At 48.2% G+C, this 12,961-nt stretch overlaps 1 protein-coding gene across 1 annotated transcript; it reads left to right on the forward strand.

Moving 5' to 3' along the window:
• Positions 1-1,033: 1,033 nt before the first annotated feature.
• Positions 1,034-12,457, forward strand: LOC311119958 (putative G-protein coupled receptor 174; the record flags this gene model as incomplete). Its single annotated transcript, XM_084194600.1, has 2 exons — positions 1,034-1,240; positions 11,480-12,457. 2 exons carry the CDS (start codon positions 1,034-1,036, stop codon positions 12,455-12,457), a joined length of 1,185 nt encoding a protein of 394 aa, XP_084050726.1.
• Positions 12,458-12,961: the final 504 nt, after the last annotated feature.

A 12,961-nucleotide genomic window follows, 5' to 3' on the forward strand; every position in this document is an offset into this window, starting at 1 on the left:
CCTACTGTACTTGTTGTGAGGCTGGGGACAAACACTGTCCTACTGTACTTGTTGTGAGGTTGGGGACAAACACTGTCCTACTGTACTTGTTGTGAGGTTGGGGACAAACACTGTCCTACTGTACTTGTTGTGAGGCTGGGGACAAACACTGTCCTACTGTACTTGTTGTGAGGTTGGGGACAAACACTGTCCTACTGAACTTGTTGTGAGGTTGGGGACAAACACTGTCCTACTGTACTTGTTGTGAGGTTGGGGACAAACACTGTCTTACTGAACTTGTTGTGAGGTTGGGGACAAACACTGTCCTACTGTACTTGTTGTGAGGCTGGGGACAAACACTGTCCTACTGTACTTGTTGTGAGGCTGGGGACAAACACTGTCCTACTGTACTTGTTGTGAGGCTGGGGACAAACACTGTCCTACTGAACTTGTTGTGAGGCTGGGGACAAACACTGTCCTACTGTACTTGTTGTGAGGGTGGAGCGTGGCTGGGTGATGGTGGAGCGTGGCTGGGTGATGGTGGAGCGTGGCTGGGTGAGGTTGGAGCGTGGCTGGGTGAGGGTGGAGCGTGGCTGGGTGAGGGTGGAGCGTGGCTGGGTGAGGGTGTCTCATAGCGCCTGCATTCTATTCTGAAATTTTCCTCTGAAAACATTTCTATATAATATTGTGTTTCTCTGCACTAGTTAGTTACCTGCCAGGGACGCAGACAACTACTGACTACCTTTACTTTACTGTCTGTCTTTCAGGAGCCCTAATCCTGAGACTGGGACTTAGAGAAGAGGGCAGTCACACATGCTGCTCAGGATGATCTGAGATGGTCAGATTATATACAGCCATGAACAGCAGTCTGGACGCACCTGGGTAGACTTGAATGGACGCACAGACCTGAACACTCCTGGACAAATAAATAGACCTGCACTCAGAAGCCTGACCACACTGAGACATCCTCTGCTCTGAACGAGCCTCACCATTGGCCAGCCAGGTGACTGACACACGTCCTGACCAGTGGCTGAGCCCGGTGGGCAGGGTTAAGATGAGCCTCTCCAATGAAAGCTGTGGTAGTAGCATTGAGGACCTGCGGAGCTACCAACATCACGTTTATGCGGTTGTCTACAGCGTCATCCTGGCCCCGGGCCTTCTGGGTAATGTCCTGGCTCTCTGGGTGTTCCAGGCATATGTCAGGGAGACCAAGAGAGGAGTGGTGTTTATGATGAACCTGGCTGTAGCTGATCTCTTGCAGGTAACTATAGAATATATACATTATATATATACAGTGAGGGAAAAAAGTATTTGATCCCCTGCTGATTTTGTACGTTTACCCACTGACAAAGAAATTATCAGTCTATAATTTTAATGGTAGGTTTATTTGAACAGTGAGAGACAGAATAACAACAACAAAATCCAGAAAAACGCATGTCAAAAATGTTATGAATTGATTTGCATTTTAATGAGGGAAATAAGTATTTGACCCCTCTGCAAAACATGACTTAGTACTTGGTGGCAAAACCCTTGTTGGCAATCACAGAGGTCAGACGTTTCTTGTAGTTGGCCACCAGGTTTGCACACATCTCAGGAGAGATTTTGTCCCACTCCTCTTTGCAGATCTTCTCCAAGTCATTAAGGTTTCGAGGCTGACGTTTGGCAACTCGAACCTTCAGCTCCCTCCACAGATTTTCTATGGGATTAAGGTCTGGAGACTGGCTAGGCCACTCCAGGACCTTAATATGCTTCTTCTTGAGCCACTCCTTTGTTGCCTTGGCCGTGTGTTTTGGGTCATTGTCATTCTGGAATACCCATCCACGACCCATTTTCAATGCCCTTGCTGAGGGAAGGAGGTTCTCACCCAAGATTTGACGGTACATGGCCCCGTCCATCGTCCCTTTGATGCGGTGAAGTTGTCCTGTCCCCTTAGCAGAAAAACACCCCCAAAGCATAATGTTTCCACCTCCATGTTTGTCGGTGGGGATGGTGTTCTTGGGGTCATAGGCAGCATTCCTCCTCCTCCAAACACGGCGAGTTGAGTTGATGCCAAAGAGCTCGATTTTGGTCTCATCTGACCACAACACTTTCACCCAGTTCTCCTCTGAATCATTCAGATGTTCATTGGCAAACTTCAGACGGCCCTGTATATGTGCTTTCTTGAGCAGGAGGACCTTGCGGGCGCTGCAGGATTTCAGTCCTTCATGGCGTAGTGTGTTACCAATTGTTTTCTTGGTGACTATGGTCCCAGCTGCCTTGAGATCATTGACAAGATCCTCCCGTGTAGTTCTGGGCTGATTCCTCACCATTCTCATGATCATTGCAACTCCACGAGGTGAGATCTTGCATGGAGCCCCAGGCCGAGGAAGATTGACAGTTGTTTTGTGTTTCTTCCATTTGCGAATAATTGCACCAACTGTTGTCACCTTCTCACCAAGCTGCTTGGCGATGGTCTTGTAGCCCATTCCAGCCTTGTGTAGGTCTACAATCTTGTTCCTGACATCCTTGGAGAGCTCTTTGGTCTTGGCCATGGTGGAGAGTTTGGAATCTGATTGACTGATTGCTTCTGTGGACAGGTGTCTTTTATACAGGTAACAAACTGAGATTAGGAGCACTCCCTTTAAGAGTGTGCTCCTAATCTCAGCTCGTTACCTGTATAAAAGTCACCTGGGAGCCAGAAATCTTTCTGATTGAGAGGGGGTCAAATTCTTATTTCCCTCATTAAAATGCAAATCAATTTATAACATTTTTGACATGCGTTTTTCTGGATTTTTTTGTTGTTATTCTGTCTCTCACTGTTCAAATAAACCTACCATTAAAATTATAGACTGATCATTTCTTTGTCAGTGGGCAAACATACAAAATCAGCAGGGGATCAAATACTTTTTTCCCTCACTGTATATATATATATATATATATATATATATATATATACAGTGGGGAGAACAAGTATTTGATACACTGCCGATTTTGCAGGTTTTCCTACTTACAAAGCATGTAGAGGTCTGTAATTTTTATCATAGGTACACTTCAACTGTGAGAGACGGAATCTAAAACAAAAATCCAGAAAATCACATTGTATGATTTTTAAGTAATTAATTTGCATTTTATTGCATGACATAAGTATTTGATCACCTACCAACCAGTAAGAATTCCGGCTCTCACAGACCTGTTCGTTTTTCTTTAAGAAGCCCTCCTGTTCTCCACTCATTACCTGTATGAACTGCACCTGTTTGAACTCGTTACCTGTATAAAAGACACCTGTCCACACACTCAATCAAACAGACTCCAACCTCTCCACAATGGCCAAGACCAGAGAGCTGTGTAAGGACATCAGGGATAAAATTGTAGACCTGCACAAGGCTGGGATGGGCTACAGGACAATAGGCAAGCAGCTTGGTGAGAAGGCAACAACTGTTGGCGCAATTATTAGAAAATGGAAGAAGTTCAAGATGACGGTCAATCACCCTCGGTCTGGGGCTCCATGCAAGATCTCACCTCCTGGGGCATCAATGATCATGAGGAAGGTGAGGGATCAGCCCAGAACTACACGGCAGGACCTGGTCAATGACCTGAAGAGAACTGGGACCACAGTCTCAAAGAAAACCATTAGTAACACACTAAGCCGTCATGGATTAAAATCCTGCAGCGCACGCAAGGTCCCCCTGCTCAAGCCAGCGCATGTCCAGGCCCGTCTGAAGTTTGCCAATGACCATCTGGATGATCCAGAGGAGGATTGGGAGAAGGTCATGTGGTCTGATGAGACAAAAATAGAGCTTTTTGGTCTGAACTCCATTCGCCGTGTTTGGAGGAAGAAGAAGGATGAGTACAACCCCAAGAACACCATCCCAACCGTGAAGCATGGAGGTGGAAACATCATTCTTTGGGGATGCTTTTCTGGCTTTTCTAGCCAGTCTCCAGACCTGAACCCAATAGAAAATCTTTGGAGGGAGCTGAAAGTCTGTATTGCCCAGCGACAGCCCCGAAACCTGAAGGATCTGGAGAAGGTCTGTATGGAGGAGTGGGCCAAAATCCCTGCTGCAGTGTGTGCAAACCTGGTCAAGACCTACAGGAAACGTATGATCTCTGTAATTGCAAACAAAGGTTTCTGTACCAAATATTAAGTTCTGCTTTTCGGATGTATCAAATACTTATGTCATGCAATAAAATGCAAATTAATTACTTAAAAATCATACAATGTGATTTTCTGGATTTTATATTATTTTATATTTGAGATTGGTGTCCTTTAGTAGTGGTTTCTTTGCAGCAATATGACCATGAAGGCCTGATTCACACAGTCCCCTCTGAACAGTTCATGTTGAGATGTGTCTGTTACTTGATCTCTGTGAAGCATTTATTTGGGCTGCAATTTCTGAGGCTGGTAACTCTAATGAACTTATCCTCTGCAGCAGAGGTAACTCTGGATCTTCCATTCCTGTGGCAGTCCTCATGAGAGCTAGTTTCATCATAGTGCTTAATGGTTTTTGCGACTGCACTTGAAGAAACTTTCAAAGTTCTTGAAATATTCTGTATTGACTGACCTTCATGTCTTAAAGTAATGATGGACTGTCGTTTCTCTTTGCTTATTTGAGCTGGACTTGGTCTTTTACCAAATAGGGCTATCTTCTGTATTACCCCCCCCCCCCCCCCCCCCGGAAGCTTTAAAAGCAGGGTGGTGCTTGAAATCATTGTTATTCCTCTGTTAACCATGGTTACCTGCAAGGAAACACGTGTCGTCATCATTGCTTTGCACAAAAAGGGCTTCACAGGCAAGGATATTGCTGCTAGTAAGATTGCACCTAAATCAACCATTTATTGGATCATCAAGAACTTCAAGGAGAGAGGTTCAATTGTTGTTGGGCTTCAGGGCGCCCAAGAAAGTCCAGCAAGCGCCAGGACCGTCTCCTAAAGTTGATTCAGCTGCGGGATCGGGGCACCACCAGTGCAGAGCTTGCTCAGGAATGGCAGCAGGCAGGTGTGAGTGCATCTGCACGCACAGTGAGGCAAAGTCTTTTGGAGGATGGCCTGGTGTCAAGAAGGTCAGCAAAGAAGCCACTTCTCTCCAGGAAAAACATCAGGGACAGACTGATATTCTGCAAAAGGTACAGGGATTGGACTGCTGAGGACTGGGGTAAAGTCATTTTCTCTGATGAATCCCCTTTCAGATTGTTTGGGGCATCTGGAAAACACCGGATGCCATCAGTCCTGTGTCATGCCAACAGTAAAGCATCTTGAGACCATTTATGTGTGGGGTTGCTTCAGCCAAGGGAGTGGGCTCACTCACAATTTTGCCTAAGCACACAGCCATGAATAAAGAATGGTACCAACACATCCTCCGAGAGCAACTTCTCCCAACCATCCAAGAACAGTTTGGTGACGACCAATGCCTTTTCCAGCATGATGGAGCACCTTGCCATAAGGCAAAAGTGATAACTAAGTGGCTCGGGGAACAAAACATCGACATTTTGGGTCCATGGCCAGGAAACTCCCCAGACCTTAATCCATTGAGAACTTGTAGTCGATCCTCAAGAGGCGGGTGGACAAACAAAACCTCACAAATTCTGACAAACTCCAAGCATTGATTATGCAAGAATGGGCTGTCATCAGTCAGGATGTGGCCCAGAGGTTAATTGACAGCATGCCAGGGCGGATTGCAGAAGTCTTGAAAAAGAAGGGTCAACACTGCAAATATTGACTCTTTGCATAAACTTAATGTAATTGTCAATAAAAGCCTTTGACACTTATGGAATGCTTGTAATTATACAGCGCCGGAGAAGATGGCTGACGTTTTACAGCCCTCTAACCATTTGTACTATTATGTGTGTGTTTCCGCGTTATTTGTAATTTATTTTGTACATAATGTTTCTGCCATCGTCTCTTATAACCAAAAAGAGCTTCTGGATATCAGGACAGCGATTACTCACCTCGTATTGGATGAAGATATTTTCTTCAACGAGGCGGCCGCGAAGGATATCATACAGACACCTGACAAGGCCCAAATCCCCGTCATTCGCGTGAGGAAGAGACGGAGATATCGTGGACGTAGATCGGGGTGCCTTGTAAGGATCCGACGGCGAGCGAGTAAACTGCCTCTTCCATCAATCCTATTAGCCATTCTTCAATCATTGGATAACAAATTGGATGACCTAAGATTACGGTTATCCTACCAACGGGACATTAAAAACTGTAATATCCTATGTTTCAACGAGTCGTGGCTGAACGACGACAATGATAACATACAGCTAGCGGGCTATACGCTACATCGGCAGGATAGAACGGCTGACTCCGGTAAGACAAGGGGTGGCGGTCTGTGTATATTTGTAAACAACAGCTGGTGCACAAAATCAAATACTAAGGAAGTCTCGAGGTGTTGCTCGCCTGAGGTAGAGTATCTTATGATAAGCTGTAGACCACACTATTTACCAAGAGAGTTTTCATCTATATTTTTCATAGCTGTCTATTTACCACCACAAACCAATGCTGGCATTAAGATTGCACTGAATGAGTTGTACAAGGCCATAAATCAACAGGAAAACGCTCATCCAGATGCAGCGCTCCTAGTGGCCGGGGACTTTAATGCAGGGAAACTTAAATCCGTTCTACCTAATTTCTACCAGCATGTTAAATGTGCAACCAGAGGAAAAAAAACTCTAGACCACCTTTACTCCACACACAGAGACGCATACAAAGCTCTCCCTCGCCCTCCATTTGGCAAATCTGACCATAACTCTATCCTCCTGATTCCTGCTTATAAGCAAAAACTAAAGCAGGAAGCACCAGTGACTTGGTTAATAAAAAAAGTGGTCAGATGACGCAGATGCTAAGCTACAGGACTGTTTTGCTAGCACAGACTGGAACATGTTCCGGGATTCTTCAGACAGCATTGAGGAGTACACCACATCAGTCACTGGCTTCATCAATAAGTGCATCGATGATGTCGTCCCCACAGTGACCGTACGTACATACCCCAACCAGAAGCCATGGATTACAGGAAACATCCGCACTGAGCTAAAGGGTAGAGCTGCCGCTTTCAAGGAACGGGACTCTAACCCGGACGCTTATAAGAAATCCCGCTATGCCCTCCGACGAACCATCAAACAGGCAAAGAGTCAATACAGGGCTAAGATTGAATCGTACTACACTGGCTCTGACGCTCGTCAGATGTGGCAGGGCTTGAAAACTATTACAGACTACAAAATTAGCACAGCCGCGAGCTGCCCAGTGACACAAGCCTACCAGACGAGCTAAACCACTTCTATGCTCGCTTCGAGGTAAGCAACACTGAAGCATGCATGAGAGCACCAGCTGTTCCGGATGACTACGTGATCACGTTCTTCGTAGCCGATGTGAGTAAGACTTTTAAGCAGGTCAACATTCACAAGGCCGCAGGGCCAGACGGATTACCAGGACGTGTACTCCGAGCATGTGCTGACCAACTGGCAAGTGTCTTCACTGACATTTTCAACATGTCCCTGACTGAGTCTGCAATACCAACATGTTTCAAGCAGACCACCATAGTCCCCGTGCCCATGGACTCTAAGATAACCTGCCTAAATGACTACCGACCCGTAGCACTGACGTCTGTAGCCATGAAGTGCTTTGAAAGGCTGGTCATGGCTCACATCAACAGCATTATCCGAGAAACCCTAGACCCACTCCAATTTGCATACCGCCCCAACAGATCCACAGATGATGCAATCTCTATTGCACTCCACACTGCCCTTTCCCACCTGGACAAGAGGAACACCTACGTGAGAATGCTATTCATTGACTACAGCTCAGCATTCAACACCATAGTGCCCTCTAAGCTCATCACTAAGCTAAGGATCCTGGGACTAAACACCTCCCTCTGCAACTGGATCCTGGACTTCCTGACGGGCCGCCCCCAGGTGGTAAGGGTAGGTAACAACACATCTGCCACACTGATCCTCAACACGGGGGCCCCTCAGGGGTGCGTGCTCAGTCCCCTCCTGTACTCTCTGTTCACCCATGACTGCATGGCCAGGCACGACTCCAACACCATCATTAAGTTTGCCGACGACACAACAGTGGTAGGCCTGATCACCGACAACGATGAGACAGCCTATAGGGAGGAGGTCAGAGACCTGGCCGTGTGGTGCCAGGACAACAACCTCTCCCTCAACGTGACCAAGACAAAGGAGATGATTGTGGACTACAGGAAAAAAAAGAGGACTGAGCACGCCCCCATTCTCATCGACGGGGTTGTAGTGGAACAGGTTGAGAGCTTCAAGTTCCTTGGTGTCCACATCACCAACGAACTATCATGGTCCAAACACACCAAGACAGTCGTGAAGAGGGCACGACAAAGCCTATTCCCCCTCAGGAGACTGAAAAGATTTGGCATGGGTCCTCAGATCCTCAAAAAATTCTACAGCTGCACCATCGAGAGCATCCTGACTGGTTGCATCACCTCCTGGTATGGCAACTGCTTGGCCTCTGACCGCAAGGCACTACAGAGGGTAGTGCGTACGGCCCAGTACATCACTGGGGCCAAGCTTCCTGCCATCCAGGACCTCTATACCAGGCGGTGTCAGAGGAAGGCCCTCAAAATTGTCAAAGACTCCAGCCACCCTAGTCATAGACTGTTCTCCCTGCTACCGCACGGCAAGCGGTACCGGAGTGCCAAGTCTAGGTCCAAAGGACTTCTCAACAGCTTCTACCCCCAAGCCATAAGACTCCTGAACAGCTAATCATGGCTACCCGGACTATTTGCACTGCCCCCCCACCCCATCCTTTTTACGCTGCTGCTACTCTGTTAATTATTTATGCATAGTCACTTTAACTCTACCCACATGTACATATTACTTCAACTATCTCAACTAGCCGGTGCCCCCGCACATTGACTCTGCACCGGTACCCCCCAGTATATATAGCCTCCCTACTGTTATTTTATTTTACTTCTGCTCTTTTTTTCTCAACACTTTTTTTGTTGTTGTTTTATTTTTACTTTTTTTGTTAAAAATAAATGCACTGTTGGTTAAGGGCTGTAAGTAAGCATTTCACTGTAATGTCTGCACCTGTTGTATTCGGCGCATGTGACCAATAAAATTTGATTTGATTTGATTTGATAACATCTGACAAAAATATCTCATAACACTGAAGCAGCGAACTTTGTGAAGACCAATACTTGTGTCATTCTCAAAACTTTTGACCACGACTGTATATATATATATATAACTACCTGTATGTTCTGTCTCCTCCAGGTATACTACACTACTATACTATGTTCTACTGATCTCTAACCTCTGACCCTGATATAACTCCCTGTATGTTCTGTCTCCTCCAGGTCCTCTCCCTACCTCTCTGTATAACTCCCTGTATGTTCTGTCTCCTCCAGGTCCTCTCCCTACCTCTCTGTATAACTCCCTGTATGTTCTGTCTCCTCCAGGTCCTCTCCCTACCTCTCTGTATAACTCCCTGTATGTTCTGTCTCCTCCAGGTCCTCTCCCTACCTCTCTGTATAACTCCCTGTATGTTCTGTCTCCTCCAGGCCCTCTCCCTACCTCTCTGTATAACTCCCTGTATGTTCTGTCTCCTCCAGGTCCTCTCTCCACCTCTCTGTATAACTCCCTGTATGTTCTGTCTCCTCCAGGTCCTCTCCCTACCTCTCTGTATAACTCCCTGTATGTTCTGTCTCCTCCAGGTCCTCTCCCTACCTCTCTGTATAACTCCCTGTATGTTCTGTCTCCTCCAGGTCCTCTCCCTACCTCTCTGTATAACTCCCTGTATGTTCTGTCTCCTCCAGGTCCTCTCCCTACCTCTCTGTATAACTCCCTGTATGTTCTGTCTCCTCCAGGTCCTCTCCCTACCTCTCTGTATAACTCCCTGTATGTTCTGTCTCCTCCAGGTCCTCTCCCTACCTCTCTGTATAACTCCCTGTATGTTCTGTCTCCTCCAGGTCCTCTCCCTACCTCTCTGTATAACTCCCTGTATGTTCTGTCTCCTCCAGGTCCTCTCTCTACCTCTCTGTATAACTCCCTGTATGTTCTGTCTCCTCCAGGTCCTCTCCCTACCTCTCTGTATAACTCCCTGTATGTTCTGTCTCCTCCAGGTCCTCTCCCTACCTCTCTGTATAACTCCCTGTATGTTCTGTCTCCTCCAGGTCCTCTCCCTACCTCTCTGTATAACTCCCTGTATGTTCTGTCTCCTCCAGGTCCTCTCCCTACCTCTCTGTATAACTCCCTGTATGTTCTGTCTCCTCCAGGTCCTCTCCCTACCTCTCTGTATAACTCCCTGTATGTTCTGTCTCCTCCAGGTCCTCTCTCTACCTCTCTGTATAACTCCCTGTATGTTCTGTCTCCTCCAGGTCCTCTCCCTACCTCTCTGTATAACTCCCTGTATGTTCTGTCTCCTCCAGGTCCTCTCCCTACCTCTCTGTATAACTCCCTGTATGTTCTGCCTCCTCCAGGTCCTCTCCCTACCTCTCTGTATAACTCCCTGTATGTTCTGTCTCCTCCAGGTCCTCTCCCTACCTCTCTGTATAACTCCCTGTATGTTCTGTCTCCTCCAGGTCCTCTCTCTACCTCTCTGTATAACTCCCTGTATGTTCTGTCTCCTCCAGGTCCTCTCCCTACCTCTCTGTATAACTCCCTGTATGTTCTGTCTCCTCCAGGTCCTCTCCCTACCTCTCTGTATAACTCCCTGTATGTTCTGTCTCCTCCAGGTCCTCTCCCTACCTCTCTGTATAACTCCCTGTATGTTCTGTCTCCTCCAGGTCCTCTCCCTACCTCTCTGTATAACTCCCTGTATGTTCTGTCTCCTCCAGGTCCTCTCTCCACCTCTCTGTATAACTCCCTGTATGTTCTGTCTCCTCCAGGTCCTCTCTCTACCTCTCTGTATAACTCCCTGTATGTTCTGTCTCCTCCAGGTCCTCTCCCTACCTCTCTGTATAACTCCCTGTATGTTCTGTCTCCTCCAGGTCCTCTCCCTACCTCTCTGTATAACTACCTGTATGTTCTGTCTCCTCCAGGTCCTCTCCCTACCTCTCTGTATAACTACCTGTATGTTCTGTCTCCTCCAGGTCCTCTCCCTACCTCTCTGTATAACTCCCTGTATGTTCTGCCTCCTCCAGGTCCTCTCCCTACCTCTCTGTATAACTCCCTGTATGTTCTGTCTCCTCCAGGTCCTCTCCCTACCTCTCTGTATAACTCCCTGTATGTTCTGTCTCCTCCAGGTCCTCTCTCTACCTCTCTGTATAACTCCCTGTATGTTCTGTCTCCTCCAGGTCCTCTCTCTACCTCTCTGTATAACTCCCTGTATGTTCTGTCTCCTCCAGGTCCTCTCCCTACCTCTCTGTATAACTCCCTGTATGTTCTGTCTCCTCCAGGTCCTCTCTCTACCTCTCTGTATAACTCCCTGTATGTTCTGTCTCCTCCAGGTCCTCTCTCTACCTCTCTGTATAACTCCCTGTATGTTCTGTCTCCTCCAGGTCCTCTCCCTACCTCTCTGTATAACTCCCTGTATGTTCTGTCTCCTCCAGGTCCTCTCCCTACCTCTCCGTATCTACTACTATCTGAACCATACCTGGCCATTCGGCCGGCCTCTCTGCATATTGTGTTTCTACTTGAAATACGTCAACATGTACGCATCTATCTTCTTCCTGGTGTGTGTGAGTGTGCGGCGCTGTGAGCTCATCATCCACCCGCTGAGGTACCATTCCAACAGACGACGAGGGGACGGATGTGTGTGTGCTGCCGGCTGGCTGCTGGTCTGTCTTGGTTGTCTGCCCTTCCCTCTGCTCCGAAACGCCAGCTCTGACCCCACCACACCTAACCCCTACACCCTGACCCCTGACCTCTACACTGACACTGCCCCATATGACCTTACCCCTAACCCCTATGCCTCCAATCCTAGCTCATATGCCCCAGCCCCAGCCCCCACCTCTTCCCCCACCCCTACCCCTGGCCCTACCTCCATCCCGGCGGCAGTGTGTTTTGCGGAGCTCCCCATGCGTGAAGTCAGCCCTGCGGCCGGCTGGGCTCTGATGGTGGTGGCGGAGCTGGTTGGCTTCATCCTCCCTCTGGTCCTAGTTCTGACCTGCGCCTGTCTGTCAGCCGGCAGCCTGCGAGTCCACATGGGGGAGGGGGCGGGGGAAGGGGTTAAGGACCAGGGGGAGAAGAGGAGGGCGTTGAGGATGGTGTTGAGCTGTGCCGGGGTGTTCCTGCTCTGCTTCTCCCCATACCATGTCACCATGCCGCTAGACTTCCTGGCGAAGGCCGATGCCCTGGGGAGCTGTGGGGTCAGAGAGATGGTGCTGCGATGCCATCCTGTCACCCTGTGTCTCGCCAGTCTCAACTCAGGACTGGACCCTCTCATGTATTACTTTACTACAGATGAGTTCAGGAGACGATTCAGCAGGCCAGAAATACCTGAGAGCTTCAGTCTGGCTCCAAGACTATCTTGTACTAGTGGTGGAGGGAGCAAGGACCTGCCTCTGACCCCTGAACCTGACCTATAATCCCTCAGCAGGCCAGAGATACCTGAGAGCGTCAGTCTGGCTCCAAAACTGTCCTGTACTAGTGGTGGGGGGAGCAAGGACCTGCCTCTAACCCCTGACCTCTGACCCTGACACCGGCCCCAAGACTGTCCTGTACCGCTGGAGTCCGTAAGACTGAACCCTGACCTCTAACCCCAAGACTGTCCTGTTCTGTGGACAGCAAGGCGTGGGGAGAGAGAGAAACTAGGACAAAGACTGATCTCTGACCTCTAACCCCAAGACTGTCCTGTTCTGTGGACAGCAAGGCGTGGGGAGAGAGAGAAACTAGGACAAAGACTGATCTCTGACCTCTAACCCCAAGACTGTCCTGTTCTGTGGACAGCAAGGCGTGGGGAGAGAGAGAAACAAGAACAAAGACTGATCTCTGACCTCTAACCCCAAGACTGTCCTGTTCTGTGGACAGTAAGGCGTGGGGAGAGAGAGAAACTAGGACAAAGACTGAACTCTGACCTTTAACCCCAAGAC

This window comes from Coregonus lavaretus, assembly GCF_964263955.1.
Source record: "Coregonus lavaretus genome assembly, contig: HAP1_SCAFFOLD_128, whole genome shotgun sequence".
Taxonomy (NCBI): domain Eukaryota; kingdom Metazoa; phylum Chordata; class Actinopteri; order Salmoniformes; family Salmonidae; genus Coregonus; species Coregonus lavaretus.